This window comes from Castor canadensis, chromosome 11, assembly GCF_047511655.1.
Source record: "Castor canadensis chromosome 11, mCasCan1.hap1v2, whole genome shotgun sequence".
Classification (NCBI taxonomy): Eukaryota; Metazoa; Chordata; class Mammalia; order Rodentia; family Castoridae; genus Castor; species Castor canadensis.
The window spans coordinates 42831521-42853446 of record NC_133396.1 but is presented as its reverse complement, the minus strand read 5'-3'; the positions used below and the strand labels follow the sequence as shown (position 1 = coordinate 42853446).

The 21926-nt window shown below is 39.3% G+C and overlaps 1 protein-coding gene across 3 annotated transcripts; it reads right to left on the bottom strand.

Moving 5' to 3' along the window:
- Nucleotides 1–4001: 4001 nt before the first annotated feature.
- Nucleotides 4002–20525, bottom strand: Wsb1 (WD repeat and SOCS box containing 1). Of its 3 annotated transcripts, XM_020174026.2 has the most exons (9): nucleotides 20185–20525; nucleotides 14620–14788; nucleotides 13453–13721; nucleotides 11695–11826; nucleotides 9353–9453; nucleotides 7002–7174; nucleotides 6147–6260; nucleotides 5439–5546; nucleotides 4002–5209 (listed from the first exon to the last, which is right to left on the bottom strand). In XM_020174026.2, exons 1-9 carry the CDS (start codon nucleotides 20222–20224, stop codon nucleotides 5050–5052), a joined length of 1266 nt encoding a protein of 421 aa, XP_020029615.1. In that variant the 5' UTR covers nucleotides 20225–20525; the 3' UTR covers nucleotides 4002–5049. The 3 variants fall into 3 exon arrangements, with proteins under 3 accessions (XP_020029615.1, XP_020029616.1, XP_073902536.1); XM_020174027.2 differs by lacking the exons at nucleotides 9353–9453; nucleotides 11695–11826; nucleotides 13453–13721; nucleotides 14620–14788; nucleotides 20185–20525 and adding an exon at nucleotides 7526–9334; XM_074046435.1 differs by lacking the exons at nucleotides 9353–9453; nucleotides 11695–11826; nucleotides 13453–13721; nucleotides 14620–14788; nucleotides 20185–20525 and adding an exon at nucleotides 8362–9334.
- Nucleotides 20526–21926: the final 1401 nt, after the last annotated feature.

Sequence of the window (21926 nt, the reverse complement as noted above, 5' to 3'; positions counted from 1 at the left end):
CCCACAGTAATGGCTGCCAACTTGTTTCTGCGCTCCACTGGTATCAAGGGAAAACTTAAAACCTATGTAGATCCTGCCAAACGTTAGGGGTCTTAGAGGAAGAGCCCCAATGGAGAATCCCCAGAAGAGGGTACTATGTGGTATAGCAGAACTTATACCCAAATAATTCATTTTAAGGAAGTATTCTTGCTGGTCGTATAGTGTTATGGTCTTAAGTACTGCAGATTGGGTAGCTTAGAAACAACAGAAATTTCTTGAAATTCTGGAGGCTGTAAGTCTGACGTCAGGGTTCTGCTGAGGGCTCTCTTCTGCCACCATCTTCCCATTGTATCTTTACAGGATGAAGAGAGCTCTCTGGGGTCCTTTTAGGACATTAATCCATTGTGAAGTTTCCACCCTTCCAGCATAATCACCTCCAAAGGCCCCCCCCATTCCTAATACCATCTCATCAGGGATTACAATCTCAACATATGAGTGGGTTGGTGGCCCATAATATACAGTCAATAACATCGTACGTAAGCAGTAACTGTCTTTTTCCTCAACAATTACTGAGATGTATACTGTGGACCATACAACTTAGCAAGCTTCCCATTTTATATTTAGGGCCAAAGATTTGGCTTAGTGCAATATAAGTCATTATAGTTTCCATTTTATATATACCATTCCTGGCTCTATTTTGTATCATCTTCCTCATCTTTTTTTTTTTTTTTTTTTTTTTGGTGAGACTGGGGTGTGAACTCAGGGCTTCACACTTGCAAAGCAGGCGCTCTACCTCTTCTGCCACACCTCCAGTCCATTTTGCTCTGGTCATTTTGCAAATGGGAATCTCTCAAGCTATTTTCCCTGGCTGGTCTTGAACCTCAATATCCCCATCTCAATCTCCCAAATAGCTAAGACTACAGGTATGAACAACCAGTGCCCAGCTCAGTCATCTCTTAATACTTACATCATCCTTATTCTTTCATTTTGCATAAAAACATTTCATTAAGAGTAATATAGATTCAAAGCATACTTTGAATCTGATCAAAGTATATTATATGCATGAATGTAAATATCACAATGAACTCTCTTCATAGAATTTGTTAACAAATATGAAAGAAAAACATTTCACTAATAATCAACAATTGGGAAACAAGCAACTTACTGGAATAGCTGTTATCAATCTGTCCTATTTTCTGACCTACACTAGATAATTGTATAGCGCACACTTTATTCTTGAAGGACAATTTTCTTTTGCCAGTACTGAGGTTTGAACTCATGGCCTTGTGCTTGCTAGGCAAGCTCTACCACTCTACCACTGAGCCACAGTCCCAGCACTCTTTGTGCTAGTTATTTTTCAAATCGGGTCTCCCTTTTATGCCCAGGACAGCCTGGACCTTGATCCTCCTATTTATGCTTCCCACATAGCTGGGATGACAGACACAGTCCAACACACCCCAACTTTTTGCCCCGGGCTGACCTTGACCCATAATCCCTCCAATCTCCACTTCCCCAGTAGCTAGGATCACAGAGGTGAGTCACAGTGCCTAATCACTGAAGGACAATTTTAAAGAGACACTATACTTGAGCCTCAGTTGAAAAAGCCACTATGATAGTGACAGGTGACCGTGTAATACAGGATTTCCTAACAAAGCCTAGGGCGTACTTTCGGATCAGAAGAAAACTTCTCTAAGTAACAGTGGAGATAACTCAGGGGCCTTACACGTATAAGACAAGCACTCTACCCAAGAGCTACATCCCCAGCCTGGAAGCTGTGATTTCTATCATTAAACCACAAGGGTAATCGTAATAGTTGTCTCCAACAGGAAAAGTACAGTTAATAAAAATTGAATTGTCCCTCCCCCATTCCATCCTCAGTATTTTTCTGATTCCTCAATTGTTCACCCTATTAAATGTCAAATGACAATCACACAAAGCTACCCAGCCAACTGTAACAGAAACGCACCACTTTACATCTGGCTCAGACCGGATTTTTGCTTTTGGCTAAGGGGAAGCTTCATAGAGCAAAGGGCTGTTTATTCATCCTCCTCCATGCATCTTACGTAAACAGGGGACAAGGTTCCGATAACCATTTCTCCAAGTGCCATTTTGTTGTTTGCTGCCAACAATTTTAAGACAAAAACCTATCCTTGACTTTATCACTGACATATAATAAAAAGAACTCATGACTGTACTGTAACTTTGTATGATCTATACATTCCATAGTTAAAATGTGGTCTCTCACTGGTGCAATCTCACCTACAAACTACAAACCTACAAACCTTTGCTCTGATGGCCATGAGGTTGGACTTGCAGTTTGATGGGTTTCAGGTTTATTAGACAATGCTGATCTTCTTGGGCTTTGTTTGTTCTTATTCTTGTGCTGGCTGGCTGCCAGCACCTCGGCCTTGCCCAAGAAGCATGCTAGTTTTCTCTGGGCCCTTTTAGTCTTGCTGCCCTGAGGGCATTACAAGCCAGCTGAATCCAATCTCCATCACAAGCAGGCAGGGCATTTCAAGGGTCATAAACTTGAGATTTATCAAGATTTTTCAAGAAGGCTTGAAGTTACAAGCCTTCAAATGATTTAACTATTGAGTATGGGATAGAGAGACATTTTCCTGCATTCACATGCACCCTTACAGGGTATAAAGCAGGAAACCAAATTGCAACTGAATTAGTATCAATTTAAAATCATGTAGCTAACAACCTGATCCTAGTCAAAAGCCCAACCACCTCTTCCCCACCTCCCTTTGGTCACTCAGCCCAAAGTATTATGTTACTAGGTTCTTCTGCATAGACAAATGGAAATTCAAGCATCTCTTACTTGACTTAAATTCTCCGATGTACCCATCTTACTGGCACTACAGTGCTCACAAAAAATGGTTGCAGACAACCATGGCCATCTCAAACAGATTTTTTTTTTTTTTTGCCGTACTGGGACTTGAATTCAGGGAAACCTTCAGCCACTCCACCAGCCCTTTTTTGCGAAGGGTTATTTTGAGATAGGGTCTCACGGAACTATTTGCCCAGGATGGCTTTCAACCATGATCCTCCTGATCTCTGCCTCCTGAGGGGCTAGGTTTACAGGAGTGAGCCACCGGTGCCCAGCTGATAATATATCTTCTAATCAATGCCTTTACCTGAGTGGGATATTGCTATGGAAAGTAAATAACTTAATAGTGTGGAGAGTGAGTAATGGTATCTTATTTTCAAACTAGAAAGCAGATATATTACAAAGTAAAATGCAAAGAAAAAGTCCCAAGAGGTTTCAAGAGTAAAATGCTTTTTACTTTTTGTAAAATATAGATGACCCTCAGGAAGTTTCTTGGAAAAATTTTCTCCTGGCTTTCAAATTCATGCTCTACATCCATATGCTTTTCAAATCCCTTACCACAGCTAACTGTAGGAACTTTCAAATAATCTCAGTGCAAATCTTTTAAGATGATACAAGGCTAATATATTAAAATTTTGTTTTTGGGGTTTTTTTGCCTTCTTAAAGGACCCAGACCACTAGACTTTTCTTATATATACTTTAACCACAAAGGTGTACCATAAACCTGCTAGTTCCCCTAAAAGACCATATTTTTATTTTGCTTAGTAGTTATTCTCTTCTGTTCTACAGTTTTAGGGGCTTTTAATTAATAAGCTTTACTACAACAGCTGCCTCAGAACAAAAGCAATGTTCTACTCTTGCACTGCTTCTTTGTCATTGTTGCTTGTGGCCCTCCATCAATCTTACAATGAAGAGAGACAAAGAGCCCCACATCCTCCACCACACTTACTTACAAAGCATTCCCAAGCCGGGCACTGGTGGCCCATACCTATATTCCCAGCAATTTGGGAGACTGAGAGACTGACAGGATTGTGGTTCAAGGCCACCTGGTCATGAGACCGCCATCTCTTAAATAGCCACAGAAAAACAAACTGGAGGCAAGCAGTGGAGTACATGTTTTGCAAGTGGGAGTTCAGACACCAGTCTCACAAAAGAAATTAAATAAATAAATAAAATAAAATCCAATACACTCTTTTTACAAGTCTTTAATTAAAAAACTCAACAAAAATATATACATCCTTGATAACTGCAGATAAGATAAATAACAGAAGGCAAAAGTAGATAAGCTACATTGCTTCTCTTTGGCAAGTCACTAATATCTTTTTTATGGTGGCACTGGGGTTTGAACTCAGGGCCTCACACTTGCTATGCAGGCCCCCCCCCCTTTTTTAAAATAATATGCAGGCGCTCTTAACACTTGAGCCACTTCGCCAGCCCACCAATATCATATTTTATAAACACAAAATATGTGTTAAAACAAAACAAGAAAAAACATGGTCTTAAAATAGTTGCCCCTTAATATAAACAAAATATTTAGCAATAGTACAGTAGATGTATCTTTCAAACTGGCAAAAATGTGTAATACTTTATATTAACAGGGTAAGATATAAGCTGCTTTCCAAAATTAAGGCCCACAGCAATATGGAGGGGTGAGGAGAAGACACCCTTTTCCTTAATTTATTTATGTTTTAAATAATGTCACATTTGAACTCCACCTGTCAGACACCATGCCTAAGGAAAATAAAATCCTTTCCCTATATAAAAATAGTCTCACTTACAGGTTAGTCACCCTCCCCCCTGACCAAATTCATTTTGTATTGAGGCAATTCAGCTTTTGTAAATCAATTATTTATCATCTAATTTTTAAAAAAAATTCCTTCCACTTTTACAACACAGATATATATTGTGGCTGTACTGAAGCATTACATATAGTCAAAACTAAAAATTAAAAAAAGAAGGGTCCATTCAACACATAGCAGCTAATGCCTAAATATATACATGTTATATATGTTTTCACAGTTAATCTTTAAAAAATTACAGTTGATATGTTTAGAAATATTTCTTGTATGGTACATAAATAATATTCTAAAAGCTTGACTAATGAAAATGAAGTACAAGAATGTATCAAATTAAATAAATTTTCTAACCCTTTAAAAACAGATACGTGAAGTCAGTAAAGCGTGGGGTTTCTGTGAAGTGTATCCTGTCAGTCCCCACATTGGGGAAGGCAGCATCTTCTAAAAACGGTAAGAGAGAAATTCCAACACTTTGGAAGGAACTGGCAGGTCCTCGACTTCTTGGGTGGACATTACTCTCCGGATTGACATGCGGCATAAATGTTGAAGGCTAGGAACTTGCCTTGGACTGGCCCAAAAATATACACTTCCATCCTGTGTCCTAAACAGAAACCAAAACGGCGTAAATTCCATCACCCAAGGACATGAACTACTGCTCAAACGAGCACCACCCAAGGCTATACATAAGAAGAACTAACCAATGATGTATATTCTACAACAGAATCATAAAGACAGTTTACAGTGCTGACAATGAACTACTGGCTGCTTTACCTAAAAAGTTACCTTAACTTGCCCCTTAAAAAAAACAAAATAAAGAAAAACATATTTACCCAGCAGCTAAAACACTGCCATCAGTAGAAAAGGCACAACAAAGACCATTGCTCAAAGGTGCAACTTGTACTGGATAATCCTCATCAATCCGCCAGAACCTCACCATTCTGGAAGGGAAACAGATTACCAAGTGAGCCTCTACTAGGAAATTGAAGGTAAAAACAACTTTTAAAATTCAGGAAGAAATGCCAGTGTTCCCAGTCATAAAATACATACACACCACGATAGCCTGCTTTATAAAAACATTTTATATCTGTACCAGCTGGTACTTGGGATCTGCTCCACATATGGCTTCCTCCCTATCTAGCATTCAGACCTGCCCAGTTTGCCTAAAGTAGTTAAATTAGGAACACAGGGAAGGCATGTACTATCATTAACTTACACAGATACTGTTTAGGCCAACATTCTCTAAGATACCCCAACATCTAAGGTCTTGTCTAGAAAAAGAGACATTAAAAACCCTAGTTATAGATCAGGCATGGTAGTATACACCTATAATCACAGCACTTGGGAGGCTGAGACAGAAGGATCTTGAGTTTGAGGCCAGCCTAGGCTACAAAGAGGGACCCTGTCTCTTCCCCAACCCCCCCCAAAAAACTCTAGCTATAGAAAGCTTCTATGACTTAATGTTTTCATTAAATAGAAGGGTGAAAGGAAATCTTTAAAAGGCAGTAATAGGAAAGTCAAATTATAATTCACACACTTACTTATCATCAGCAAGGCTTGCAATATGGAGTCCATCATGACTAAAAGATACAGATCGTACCCATCGATCATTTGCTCCTCCAGCAAATATCGGAGTAGGTGGGGGAAACAGGTGCCTAAGGTCAAATACATGTTTTCAGTGGGTATCAGAATCACTTCAAGAAACAAAACTACCCAGGTACAAAAATACATTTGTCTCTGAATGAGATTTAAAGTAGCCTTAACGAATATAACCAAGAGACTGAGTAGAGCTGATATACTAAATGCCAGGGACTGTGAAAGAATTACCAATCTCTTTTTTTCATAATATGATTTAAGGCACTAAAATTAAGTCCAGCTTTGGTTTTAACTGCTTTTTTCCCAACATTAAACTCTAAATAATCATTTCCACAGAGCTAGGTATTGCTAAACAGCAAGACTTATATATCATGAAAGCCAAATTTATTACTAGAATTTTTTTCCTTATTTTTAGAATTTATATCTTAAGCTTTGCATTATTCAAGGGCTTAAGTAACAGGAAAATTTAAATTATGGCCAACTGTGATGTTAGGTTTCATATGTTTGTGACTGTACCTGTTCACATAAGGGTCATGTACGCCAGTGGCTCACATCTATAATCCTAGCTTCTTTGAGGCAGAGATCAGGAGGATTTTTTCATTTGGAGGCCAGATGGGACAAATAGTTTAAGAGACCCCATCACCAAAATAACTACAACAAATGGACCGGAGATGTGGCTCAAGCAGTAGAGTACCTGCTCTGTAAGTGTGAGTTCAAAACGGTTTCATCAAAAGTAAATAAATAGCTATAGCGATAGCCAGTGATGGATGACAGGCTAAAATAATTCATGCTGTACTCACCCAAATTCCATTAGAATGTCTCCATTATGTGGATCCCAGATATACACTCGAGTATCATAGGATGCAGTAGCCAGTAATGCTCCATCAGGAGAAAAGTCACAAGCTACAACATCATGATGGTGTCCTTCTAGTTTCCGTATCATGGTGTATTTATCCATATTCCAAAGGAAGACCTGCAATAAATAGGCAGATGTTATAGCTTCATTCGGAAATACAGAGAAGAAAATGGCACATCTTAAACTAAAACTGCTAAATTTAATTAAGATTACATTAAATTAAACATTGTAAATTATGAGTAATTAAAAGAATATGCTCAGTGTCATAGTCAGATTAAAATCAGTCTTAAAGTTAATTAAAACAGACATGCAAATTCTATTTCAAATGTTTCTGTTAAATGTTAATTTTAAAAAAGCCTAAACATAAAATAAAGGAATTGCAATTTAACCACAAAGTTATACTGAAATCCATTTATTCCAAAAACTAATTAACAAAAATATACAGAAATAGAGTTAAGTTCTACACACCCCTTCTTTTTTCCAGAAACTACCAAATTTAAGAAAAATATATACAGACAGAAAACGTAAGGTTAACAAATTGTTACTCCATTGGCATCTCCCTTTGAGATAATCACTTGTTTACAAAAGGCTTGGGTCACCAACGTGAGCCTAGGAAGAGAAACAGATACTGCAAGCAAAGAGAATTTTCATAGCCAAATGAAATTTCTTTGGCAAACAACAAGGATGTTAAACCACATTACAATATGACAATGCTATTTTACAAAAATAATACAATTACATTTCTGTGAATCAACATTTACCAATCTTACTTTTCCCAAACTGACTATAATCATTAGTCACTTTCAGTATCAAACAGTTAAATTATTTAAGAGTAAGTTCACATACAGTTTGAGATTCTAGACATCAGTAGTTAGATTGTGCAGAATAGTTCTAAATAGGATTTGAATGTTTACTTTAGTCTGTTACAATATTAATAAACTTGGAGATTTCCAACAATCCTAATAAAACGATCTCTCCTCTTGGAGTAAAGCAATCCTTTTTGCTACTTTTTTCTGCACAGACACAATATATTACTTCCAAAGGAAAATAAGTACAAATTTTAAATTGGATCAAAGATTTAAAGCATCTCTAGCATCTTAAAGGATTCCAAAAAACAGTACAGAGAAACCATTTGGAAGCCAATTACTTTACATTAAATTGGTTTCACTTGTCAGACTCCCAATTTCATCAAAATGGAAAATCAACTTACTCGGAGGAGTCATTGGATTTTACTCTGGGGAAAATTATTTTTAAAAAGAAAAAAAAGAAAGAAAGAAAAGCAGAAAGTGGACATCGACCAGCACCTGTGTACGTACAGTACACCTTGCAGCCGAATGCAAGGTTACTTCATCCTATGGTAAAGGTCGCCCCCAGCCCGGTAGCCAGAGATGCCACTCTTTCTGCCCAGCTAACACCATTGTGCGCCTGTGTGCGAGTGGTGCCAGCATAACCTCAATCACACCAATATTGCTGCCACCACCTGTGACAGGGAAAGCAAGAAGCATATGGAAAACACACAGCCTAAAATAGCAATGTCAATATCTAGCTTTGTTCTTCTTATGATTTTAAAGATCTAAACTGAGTACTTTGTTCTAAACTTCCAACATTTGCAACTATCATTTTAGCATACCTCTTAGCAAAATAAAATGCATTTTAACTAGCCCCCCCCCCAATTAATTCAAAGTATATTTGGACTTCAACCATTTCTTAAATACCTGAAGCTAGTAAGACCCCTTTATGCTAAGGCAGAGCTGGTGAACAACTAAAACAGAGTTCATTAATAAGCATAGTCCTCTTAAGAGTCACTTAAGTTATCTACAGGTATGCTATGTCAGACATCTATGCTTCGCTCTAGAACATACATGAGTACTATTTTCTTTATCACTGTTATGTTTCTAAGTTACTTTTTTTTCTGTTAAATGTCCAGGACCAGCTGGGACTTTAAAAACAGCAAACTGGACAAAAAAAACAAAAAAAAATAGAACAACAGAGAAGAAAATAATTAGCAAGGGAAGGTCTTATCATGTGCACTAGATCCCTTCTATAGTGCATAAGCTTTTCTACATCTTACAAAACATAAATTTGACATACCCCGCATTTTATATCTAAGAGCAATTCAAACTCTTGCTTAATAACTACATTTAATTTCCTACATGCAAATTCTCCCATCATGAAATAAAAATTTAGGATATTCATGACACCGAGCACAGACTTAATAGTTTACTTAGATTTAAAATGATTATGCACACATTATAATCCAATTCACAACAAATGTACAAGAACTTTGACACCTACTGCTTTATTGGCTCCAACTGAACACAGCATAGAAGAGTCAGGAGAGAACGCGCAGCTGTGCACCCAGTTCTGATGCCCCCTCAGTACTTTCATCATGTTTCCTAACAGAAAGAAGCGTCTGTGTCAACCCAAGAATGCATTTCAAACAAGGAGCACTTCAAAATGGTAGTGAGTCATACCATCCCAACCTTTTACAGCTCAAAACCATGTATCCACAATAGGGATTAGTAAGATAATGCCAGCTGCCAATTTTTGCAAACAAAATTTTATTAGAACCCAATTATGCCCATTTGTTTATGGTACACTGCTATGGCAGACACAGTATAGTCCACAAACCTTTAACCTACTATCTAATCCCTTAAAAAAATATATCTGTAGCAAGCTTGAAATGCTGAATTCAAACCCCAGTACTGGGACAGGTGGGGGATCTGTGACCCTCCACTGATAAAGACAGCTTGGGGGGAGGTTTGAACAAAAGGCTTTATACTGCTTAAGCAGGTACTCTACCACTTGAGCCATATCTCCAGTCCTTTTTCTCTGGTTATTCTGGAGACAGCTTTTTATCTTGCTTTTTGCCCAGGCTAGCCTGGACTAAACCATCTAGTTTAGACTTCCTGTCACTGTTGGCATTGACAGACACATGTCACCAGGCCCAGCTTTTCTTTTGTCCATTGAGATAGGATTTTGTTAACTTTTTTGCTCAGGCTGGCCTGGAACTGCAATTCTCCCAAGTAGAGCTAGGATTACAGGCACGAGTAGCCCATGCCTACTGAAGACAGAATTCTTTTAGTACAATTCTCTAATTGTGCAAATGAAGGGATTGAAATATGGCAAGTTTAAAAGACTTGAACATTTCCATGGCTGGGCATGGAAATTCACAGCTACAATCCCAGCTACTGAGGAAGCGGAGACAAGATCGCTAGCTCAAGGCCAACAAAAACATAGCAAGAGCCAGGTGCAGCTGTTCCTACTGTAATCGGAAGGACCACAATTTGAGTCCATCCTGGGCAAAAAGTGAGGCCCCATCACAATCAATAAGCCACGTATGGTGGCATGTACCTGTGATCCCAGCTATGAGGGAGGTATAGGTAGGAAGATTACAATCTGAGGCTAGCCCCAGGCAAAAATACAAGACCCTACCTGAAAAATAATTAAAGCAAAAAAGGGCTGGGGGCTTAGCTCAAGCAATAGAGCATCTACCTAGCAAGAGAGGCCCTGGGTTTAACCCCTAGTACCGCCAAAAAAAAAAAAAAAAAAATTTGAACATCTTCAAAATGCCTTTTCATATTTCCATTTTGGTAACTTACATTCTTCTCCAAAGTCCATTGTTTATATTATACTCACAACACACAACAGCTGACCACTCAGAACTGATAAAATACAGAAGAAGGTAACTCATATAGTTACTATACATCAGCTGGAACAAAGGCTTTAAATATGGCGGGGGAAGTTCCTACTATATTCAAGTTAAGCTAATTTACTTCTAGGCAAAGCTGTCAAATTCCCATGTGAGACTGCTAGAGTGCCAGCCTGTCCTATTTAAATAAAAGTTTTAGTTTAAAATGTAAATTTTCATTAGGTTATAAGAAAGGAGAAGAGATGCTCATGTCTGATCCTCTCAAACAAGATAGGCCCTCCAAAACTTTATGAGCATCACAGATATCAAGTATCAGAAAAAGCTAAGTACTTGACACCAAAACACACCTTTCTACTATATTGGAGGGTAAATAAATAAATGTTACATTTTATAGAATTTTTTTTTTTTGGTGGTACTGAGGTTTGAACTCAGGGCCTACACCATGAGCCACTCCACCAGCCTTTTTGTGATAGATTCTATACGAGATAGAGTCTTGTAAGCTATTTGCCCAGGGCTGGCTTCAAACCAGGATCCTCCTGATCTCTGCCTCCTGAGTAGCTAGGATTACAGGTGTGCACAACAGGGGCACCAAGCAAGAATTCTTTCTTAATCTATGCTTATTAGCATTTAAGTGTTACAAAATTTATCATACTGCTTCCTTTATTAACCCTTGGCTCCTACTCTGGCTCACATTTATGTTTGTTTGTATATGACCAAAGGATTACAGAGAAAAAGAAATCTTGATTGCACGCTATTTTTATTTTTATTTTCCTTTTAAACAGGGTCTCACTATGTAGCCCAGACTGGCCTTGAACTGGCAATCCTCCTGCCACAGCCTCCCTAGTGCTGGGATCAGAGGTGTGTACCATCACACTCGGCCTAGCCACAAGCCATTTTTAAAGCTGAATGTCCTCTCGTTCCCAATACTTCTCAACAGTAACATTAAGAAGCTAATTCTTTTTTACAATGTGGAATAAACACATACCATCATCTTTCAGGTCCCACACTCTGAGGGTTTTGTCTCTTGAAGCTGACACTAGGATCAAGCTTCCATCTGGAGCAAAAGTTAAATCTCTCACCACTTCAGTATGGTCCACCAAATTAAGGAGGAGTTTTCCTACATGTGATGGAAGGGGGGAGGAAGTAAGACAATATTAATATTTCATATAAGCTTCTACTTTTGAAAAACAGGGTTGCTAACTACTTTTTAAAAGTGAATAGATACATCCTTGGTTTACCAAACACAGAATATTTAGAACATTTATTAGTGTTATTATTGTTAGTTGTAAGGATTCACTATTTATAATGTTTTTAAGACACTTCTTCCCTGGACAATAAAACTTATGTTTATCAGAAAAAAAATTAACAGAAATTCCTGAAATGTAAAACTCTTAGAGATTAAATTAACCCCTTAGGCAGAGGTGTGGCTCAAGCCTTAGAGCCTGGAGGGTGAGACCCTGGTTCAAAACCCCAGTGCTGCCAAAAAAGAAAAAAAGAAACCTTTACAACACTTCATTTTCACCTAAATCTTTGTACAGTATGATTGTAAAATTTAAAAATAGTATTTCCCTTTGTTTATATTTCCTTGGCCTGGGCTTACTAATTGATTATCCAACTCTAAAAGATATGTATTATTCCACAACTTAAATTTTGGGTACAATCTCAGTGGAAAAAAATGTACTTGTCTATTGCTATAAGAGTTTGTTTTCTAGATTTTTTTGTTTCAACAAGCCAATCTAATTTTGATTGATTATTCCCATTCAATGTTAACATTACTTGCTGTGTTCTGGAGTACACCTTGTTTTAATGATCATTTTAAAATTCCTTTACCTTTTTTTTTTTTGCAGTACTGGGGCTTGAACTCAGGGCCTTTACCGTAAGCCACTCCAACATCCCTATTTTTTGTGAAGGGTTTTTCCAGATAGGGTCTCATGGAACTATCTGCCAGGGCTGGTTTGAACCTCAAGCCTCCTATCTCTGTCTCCTGAATAACTAGGACTACAGGTGTGAGCCACCAGCATTAGGCTACATTTTTGAGCACATATTATATGTCAGAAACTGTTTTAGACAGTAAATTTTTTAATTTTATTATTTTCTTGGTGCTCGTGATCAAAGCCAGGGCCTCATACATGTGAGACAAGTGCTCTACCACTGAATTCCATTGAACTATGTCCCTAGTCCTGGTTTTTGAGACAATCTTCTTATGTAGCTCAGGCTACCTTGAACTTGCTATAAGGCCCAGACTGGCCCTGAACTTTCAATCCTCCTGCCTCAGCTTCCTGATTGCTGGGATCATAGGCATGCATCATCATACCACAGCTTGAAAGAACTAAACAAATTGCCCATACCCAAAGAATTTAACATTTAAACATTAAACAGTCACCAAAACCATCTGAAGGTTAAATAATGATTGTTAAAACCTGATATACCTTAATAGCTTCTACGCTATCATTGAAAGGTATGTAAAAAGACACCCTGCTACAAGTCAGAAACTAAATTATTAGTATGTAATTAAAATACTACCCAGACATACCTTCATAGCATAAACAAGTAGTGTGAACTTTATATTGTCTTTCTAATTAAAACTATGAGCTAAAGATGCCATTCAGGTCAATTATAAAGACACAGAATACCAATTCTTGCTTTTGATGTTAAAATCCTCAGTTCATAAATTCCAGTGCCTATGAGTGGCACTCTGCATCATCAAATAATCAGGTTTGCTCTTAAAACTATGAATCCATACCTGTATAAACATCCCATATTTTGATGCGACCATTGTTTAATCCTGTGGCAAGGAGTAGCTGATCCTGTCCAAATCTGAATCGATGCCATTCTATATTTACACAGCGGCTCTGTTTTTCTGGAACTGAAGACCCGAAAGCAAGACTCCAAACTATATCTCCACAGTCTATAATATGCTCACGAAGCTTATTTTTCTGAGCACCATCACTGTTTTGTCTTGACAATCTTAAACTGCTTGAATTAGTAACATTCTTGGTGCCATGCAAGAGACTAAGGGGGGAAAAAATCAGAGTGAAATTAGTCTTATTTGCCCTGGACTCCTAGAGATATCATTTACAAATGTCTGTTAAAATAACATCAATACAATCATTTCAATACTGAGTAACAAGAGAATCCTACAGATGGAAAGAGGGAAACTTGGTATCTGAATTACAAATAAATTTGGATCACTTTCTCAGGGGCTGAAAAAATGTCAGTAGTAACTTGTTTGCCTCCTAAGTTTTCCTCAAAATGACTATCAATTAGATTCCTTTAACCTAAAAACAGAATTATTATCAAGAAAAAAAAAAGCTTCTAGTAACTTAAGGTATTATTAAGCCAATGCCAGAAAGGTACCTTAAAAAGCAAAAACCCAGCCAGGCATGGTAGCTCATGCCAGTTAATCCAAGCAGCACTCAGGAGGCAGAGGCAGGAGGATCACAAGTTTGAGGCTAGCCTAGGCTACAAAACAAGATGTTGTCGTTAAAAAAAAAAAAAAAACCCCAACCCCAAACCATAACCATCAGTTTCCCACACCTTTTAGACCTAAAGTAGTAATAAAAGAGGGCCTGGGTATGAAAGCTCAGTTGGTAGAGCACTGGGTTCAAAGCCCTGAGTCCAATCTCAGTACCACAAGAAAAAAAAAATTAAAAAGACACATAAACATCTGAGAAAATACAATGTGTCAAGTCCAGATAATTCCTTTTTTTTTGGGTGGGGGGGGCAGTACTGGGGCTTGATCTCAGGGTTCCAGCCCAAGTCCAGACAATTCTTTACACAAATTTTCCAATAAATATATTCAGTCTATGATTAAGAAACATTTACAACACTGTCTACAAAGGAAAAACTTAAATATCAACTTTGAAAGACAGCAGTAAATTCCCAAAAACAAAATACAAAAAAGACTTACAAGTTCTTAAGGCACTGGGACCATGGAACAAGCTTCACTGTGCGATATCCTTGTGACCAGGCAAAGTATGAACCATCTGGAGCAAAAGCAACAGTCCAGTTTTCACGACCACATTTCTTGTCAAAAGGAGCTGCTGGAGCTAAAAGTTCACCTATAGTACGTGCTCTCACTAAAAGAGAAAATACAGGATATCATATAAGAAACAATGAATTTGAGACAACTTCCACATTACTTTGGGATACACTGAGCATTTTCTCTTTTCTCACAGAATTCTGCTTTCCACCAAGTGGAAATATTTAATATGAATGACATTATCATGTTAATAATACAGCTATCTTAATGATAACTACCTTCAAGTTTTGGTAAAGTGATTTTTCTAAAATTTTCTAACATAAGCACTTTAAAGATAAAGGCAGGATAATTGAAAGTTCAAGTCCAGCCTGGGCTACACAGCAAGAAATCTATCACCAAAAAAATTTGGTCAAGTAACAATAACATAGTGACCAATGAATTGAGCAATTACTTAAGATTCTAACTTTCGCACTACATTTATGTTTTCATCAAATACTTAAAATGCAAGAGGCTAGGACTGGGGATGTAGCTTAGAGTGGAACACTTGTCTAGAATGGGCAAAGCTGTGGGTTTGATTCCCCAGCACCACATAAAAGAAAAAGGAAAAAAATCAATGAAAATATAAGTGACTAAAGTTACTTTGCAAGAAAAAAATCTTCTAAATTAAAATTATTAGCTTTTAAGAACCACAAACCACAATAAAATACATTATACCATTATTCAACAGAAAACATTATAAAATGATCTACTCAAACATGAATATTCTTATCCTTTTCAAACCTAGATCACAAAACTCAGTTGTTTAGCTACCCTCTTAACCAGTGCTTTAAAGTATTACATTTGGGATTCTCAAACGGAAGTAATTATTTTGGCTTTTAAAGACAAAAGTAGGCCTGTTGTGATGGAACACACCTACAAGCCCTGTATTCAGGAGGCTGTCAGGAGGATCACAAGTTTTAGGCTAGCCTGGTCTACATAGTGAGACCTCATCTCAAAAGACCCAAAAATTAAAAAAATTAAAAAAAAAACTTAATAGATAAATAAGAGACAAAAATGGTTAGTTTGATACATTTTTAATTTAGTAAATTTTACTTCAAGTTTGCATCCTTAACAAAACCCAGCATTATTTCCAAGGAGAATAATACTTCCATATTTAACAAAAGGTTTGATCAACAAGCTCCTACTGCAATGTGTGCATGCAAACTCAGCTGAACTATCCTTAATTCTGGAAAAGGATCTGCCTTATCAGTGTTTCACCAATGTTGTCTTGAGTTGGCCTTGATTACAAATTTTGCTATTTTTCTTTTTTTGTTATAGGCTAGTTGTCTGGTCCACTCTACAGTATATGACAATGTGATTTTATATGCTTTTGGCTTAAGCTTTCCAACAACTAAACTTTAACGTAGTCTAAACAATAATATACGAATAATAAAACGTACTTACACTCCTACAGCTAGAACAGATATATATACACAAACCTCCAAACTGTACTTTTCAGTGACACATCTACTCTGAATGTGTGCTCCCTCAATAGCTAGTATGGCACCGGGCATATGACAGGTGCTCAGTAAATATTTACTAAACAAATATGAAAGCACCTATATAAACTCCCATTCTTAGGATGCTCCTTGCCCAAGTTTTTGATACATTAACAAATGGGAATGGTTTAAAATACAAAAACAAACAAAATCCCCTGATAACTATTTTTCTATGACATTCATAAATAAGAATAGCTATTTTGGCACATCTGAGATTATCATCTTTTTTTTTTTTTTTTCCTTTTGGTGGGACTGGGGTAACCCAGGGCTTCAAAAAATATTTCATTTTAAACAGACAAAATCTCTCTACCCCCTCCATTCATTCAATCCTGATTCTGATCTGAGAGAATATGATTTACATATATTGTACTATATAGTAGATAGCCATGACATCATCAACTGAGGGGTTTTTTTGCCAAGCTAAAATATTTCTACTCCCTTCAATTATTCCTGAGATTACAGAGTTTCAAGTCTACTCTCAACCTTAATTTCATCATACTTTCTTGGATAAATTCCTGTTACTAGTGGCCCTCATGCAAGTGGTGCCCAGAACTACACACAGAATTTGAGTGTGTCTAATGAAAGTCTCTAACAAGCTCTCTCTACACCATATGGATTAACACACAACAAAGGGATATTAATTTCACTGGCAGTCGCATGGCTTTAATCCAAAATTCACAAACTGGTGACCCTCAGATGCCTGCAAAATAATTTTTAAACATACAAATGACTTCAGAGAAGACATGCCATTCCAGGTTTCCGTGGATTTGTCCACACCCACAGTCTTCTGTGGTCTTTCATCATATGCCTCATTTCTGACTTGTAATCTCTCCCTGAATCTTTTTATTCTTTAAAAAACTGCATTTCTATTCAAGCTCATCAGTGTTTTAAAATCCATAAATCTTAGAAGAAAAAGGCCAAGTTCACAAATAAGGTTGAGCAAGTTTTAAGTTTCAACTGAAAAGGAAAAAAAAAGCATTATCTTTAAAAGAGAAAGCCCCTAATTAATCTAATTGAGAATGATAAGACTTACACACAAGACTCACTTTTTTAGTCTGCATTTTAAGATTGCTCTGCATTAAAAAAAAAAAATGCTGGCAGTGGTTAGCTCATGGTAGAACATCTGCCTAGCATGTACAAGGCCCTGGTTTCGATTCCCAGCATCACTAAATAAATAAATAAAGTAATAAATCATAACCAAAACACTCATCCAAACAGCAAATTCCATGAAATAATAAGCTAACTTATTCTCAAATGTACAAAGAAATTTATTTTAAAAACTACCAGACAGGGGATGTCCAAGTAGCTCAAGTAGTAGAGCGCCTGCCTAGCAAGTATGAGGCCCTGAGTACTGCCAAAAAAAAAAAATCTGCCAAATAAATATATTACACTATTACAAGTATTTTACTAGTAATCACCTTTAGTGTGTTTCCTAGTTGGTTAACAGACATATCAAATGCCTTTTACACTTTAATCAAATGATTTGAACACTCAAATACTTACTGGGATACTCTTATGAACCTAGCACAAGGTATGTATTAAAATGATTTGGGAAAAAAAAGTACGGAGGATGAAAAAAAATTTTAAGTTAAATCTTTATTGTATTACCTGTAACATCCTAAGAATGTTTACTGTTAACATCCTAAGAAATCCATGATTTAATAAGCTTAGATAAAGGAAAGGCTGCCTGCCAAGGGAAGTCAGTCCTAAAATGCAGCACTACAGTATCTGTACAGTAATGTAAGTCACCAAGGAACAAAGCAAACCACATTCAGATACTTCTTCACATTCCTCCCCTCAATTTCATATGGACAGGGAGGAACTGTAGCAGGGGTGGTGAAAGAAGGCAGTAGCTCAAGGCAGTTAAGTCCCTGTCACACAGAATAGTTTAATCATTCATGGAATCTTGCCTCTACTCTCAGTATGTACTGGAGAAACCAAACTTGGAATGGCTCCCATTAATGCTCAGAGAAAGTCCTTATTCAGAGATACAAAGTGACACATAAATGTTTAACTTTGTATCCAAACTATACTCCAAAAACAAAGAAACAAAAAACAGGGGCTTAAAAAGCTTACAAAATGACAATGTCCTAGATATTTAGCACTCAGTCTAATAATTTCTTCTTTTACACTATATCTAGGAAATGACAAAAAAAAATTTTAAAGGACTTCTTAATGGATGGTTCTGCCCTATGCAGCTATGCTAAAAAGCTCTATCCATCCTTAGAAAAAAAGACCAGAAAGTTTTCTAAATGGGCTATCAGGATGAAATAAAATGCAGATGAATGAAAGGCAGATCACTCTCCTGCAGTATTTCGGTGGACTTGAGGGGAAATAAACCCCACTGGACAGGTTACAAATATTTCTGAATTCAGGCCTAGTGCCAGTGGCTCACTTCTGTAATCCTAGCTACTTGGACTGTCGAGATCGGGAGGATCGCCATTCCAGGGCTAGGGCAAATAGTTCGCAAGACCCCATTTCCAAAATAAGCAGAACAAAATGAACTGAATGTGTGGCTCAAGCAGTAGAGTGCCTGCTTTGCAGGGGCCTAAGTCTTTAATTCAAACCCCAGTCGCAGCAAATAAAATAACATAAAAAAGCTATAAAAACCAGAGTTAAAGTCACCTCATAATCAGCCATTCAACCTTATCCTTAAGAAAATAGACGTCCACGATTTTACTATGGCTGTATCTTGGTATACAAATTCTCCCACATACAGAATAAAGAGCATTTTAGCTACTTCAGCTTCTCTTTCCTAGAAATACCTCCTCCCAGTATTTGGTAAAGGCAGCATACATTTAATTCAAGAACCCAAAAATACAAAGGCTCTCTGCTCAGCACTGTCAACTTCTATTTAACACAGTACAGTAGGAGCAGAGTCTACTAAGCATCACTCTGTGCACTGCATCCCAACAGCTGAGAAAGTTGTTCCAAAGATTTTAGTTCGACAGAGAGGCCTTCAGTGATAGTATGGACCACAACCTGCCACACCGACTGCCCCGTCTGACCACGAGGCCAGTTTTGAGAAAACCTTTCCAGACTTGGTATTTTGCACGATAGCCTCCCTTCTGTCATCCCACCCAACCATGTGCTCCTCCCATATGTATTTGAAAGATTCTGTGTCTCCTCCCCATAACTGCAGACTTTCGCCATTATCTCTTTCTAGGGGGTGGGACTGAGGTTTGAACTCAGGGCTTCATGGTTGCAAAGCAGGCACTCTACAGCTTGAACCACTTCTCCAATCCAGTTTGCTCTGGTTATTTTTGAGATGGGGTCGGGAGAACTATTTGCCCCGTCTGTCCTCTTACTGCAATCCTCCTGATGTCAACCTCCCAAATAGCTAGGACTACACCTATGAGCCACTGGCACCCGGCTGCCATTATACACACAGCATCTTCCAGGCGGTTGGCACCTCTTCGGGCACATTTCTCTTTAAAGAGTGGGTGACATAAAGGAAAAATCCCTCCTTTTATTACAGCTGAAAACACACAAGTTTACTTTTATCCGCCGAGACAGACCAGTTAACCCTTGCGAGTAACCCTCCCTGTCCATTCGACGCCCCAGCCCTGAGCAGAGAACCACAGGATAAGGGACCTGAGCCGATCTCTGATGAAGAACTTGGGATACCGCGAAGGTGGTATCCCGCCCAGGCCACACCGTAACCCGGAGCGAGCCAGGTTCGAGTCGGCCGGAACTCGGCCACACCCTCCCTGCAGGGGCCCAGGTTCGGCTCCCAGCGCATCCGGCGCCGCACTTACGCGGGTCCTTCCGCTCTCCGGCGGCCGCCCACCGCGGGCCGCTTCCTCCTCTCGGCTCTACAACGTGGCTCTGCCAGCGCACTCGAGCGCTTCACCCCCCTCACCCCCGGGCTCCGAGGCGCTTCCTCCACGCCCTCCTCCGGGAGTCTCCGCCGTTCCTCAGCCCCTGCGCGCCCACCCGCCGTCCCATTCCTCACCGATCTCTTTCTCGTTGACCCTCGGGGGAAAGCTGGCCATCTATGGGGCACCGTCTGATTCCGGGGACTCGATGCGGACGCAACAACAGAGAAGGGAAAAGGGAAGCGCCGAGAGGCGTGACTCGAGCTCGGTCCCTCCGGGGCCAGGGGACAGAGGGGAGGGGTGGGGACGACCGCTTCGGCTTCTGCTGGCTGCCCCGGGAAAATGCCGGAAGGTCTCGGACCAAACTAGGGAGTCAAACACAGACAAAGACCCGATATGCTGCCTTCCGCCTACGAACTAAAACGACCCTTTAGCACAGCAGACAGCAAGCGAAACACTGGGACAAGATGGCGGGCGGCGCGCAAAATATCTCGACCGTCGGGGGCGTGGTCTTGTGACGTCAGACCTCTCGGCCCCGCCTCCCGACGCAAGGGACGTAACGGCTAGGCCCGCGCGCGGGCCTTGCGGGTTTGTGGGGAGCGGTAGCGGGTGGAGCCGAGCTGCGGCCGTCGTCTAAAGAGAGACCTGGCTGCATCTAACCTGCCATTTAAAAGTCGAAGGGCTTTTGTAGAGGGCCTTCAGAGAACTGAACAATACATATTAGCCCACGGGTGAAAGATTGCATGGAATTTACAGTGACTGAAGCGAAAAGATTTCAGTTTTTAACTCGATTTGGCTACTTCCGCAGTCCCGTCTGCGGGGAGCTGGAGGTTGCCCTGATGATGCTAGGGTGAGAATTAGCATCGCTGTGCGCCAACTCTCTGGTTGCGACTGTGCGGACCTAAAGGGCAGAGGTGGCAGGGGGAACAGGGAGGAGACCTGGCGTGACCGCGGCTCGCCGCGGGATCTCCCTGGGATGCCTTTGTCATGACTGGTCCCTAAAGCCAGGCCTGCCGGCTCGGTGGTTTGCCCCTGGCCTAGGTGGATTCCACTGTGTCGGCTTCTGAAGCCGCCCTTCCTCCACGGGACATTTAGGCCTCCAGCTAGTCACACATCAGAGCTGATAAATGTGTCGGTGTCTGCCAGATGCAACTTGGTTCCCATTTACAGGTGACATATTTGCAGTTTAATGCCACTTGTGTGGACTCTAAACCTTATTCCAAAGGAGGGCATATAAGACTGGAATTTTTATTTATTTTTAATGGTACTGGGGCTTGAACTCAGGGCCTCACACTTGCTAAGCAGGCACTCTACCACTTGAGCAATTCCAAAGGCTGGGATTTTCACATATGTGGCAGATAGATAGTTGTGCAGGAGGAAACTGCAGGGCCCCTAACCCTTGAGAGATCTCAAATGACAGTTCGTATTCCGTGCCTACTTCATCTTATTCTTTTCATGAATGGATAATTCTTCAAATAGCGAAACATGTAATAGAGATTAAAGAACTCATCTCCCAGGCAGGCACCGGTGGATCACACCTGTAATCCTAGCTACTCAGGAGGCAGAGATCAGGAGGATCGCGATTGGAAGCCAGCTGGGCAAACAGTTCCGAAGCCCTATTTGGGGGGGGGGGAATCACAAAAAAGGGCTAGCGGAGTGGCTCAAGTTGTAGACCCTGAGCTCAAACCCCAATACGCAAAAAGTAAATAAAAAAAATAAATAAAAATAAGATCATCATCCCCCCCTTTATTTCTTTTTTGGGGGTGGGCAATACAGTTCTTTTTTATTTTTTTTTTAAGGGAAAGCATGTTTTTAACAGCACCTATAAAAAGTAGACTATTTTGAGATTCCATATATATGTGGAGTTTTTGAAATATTA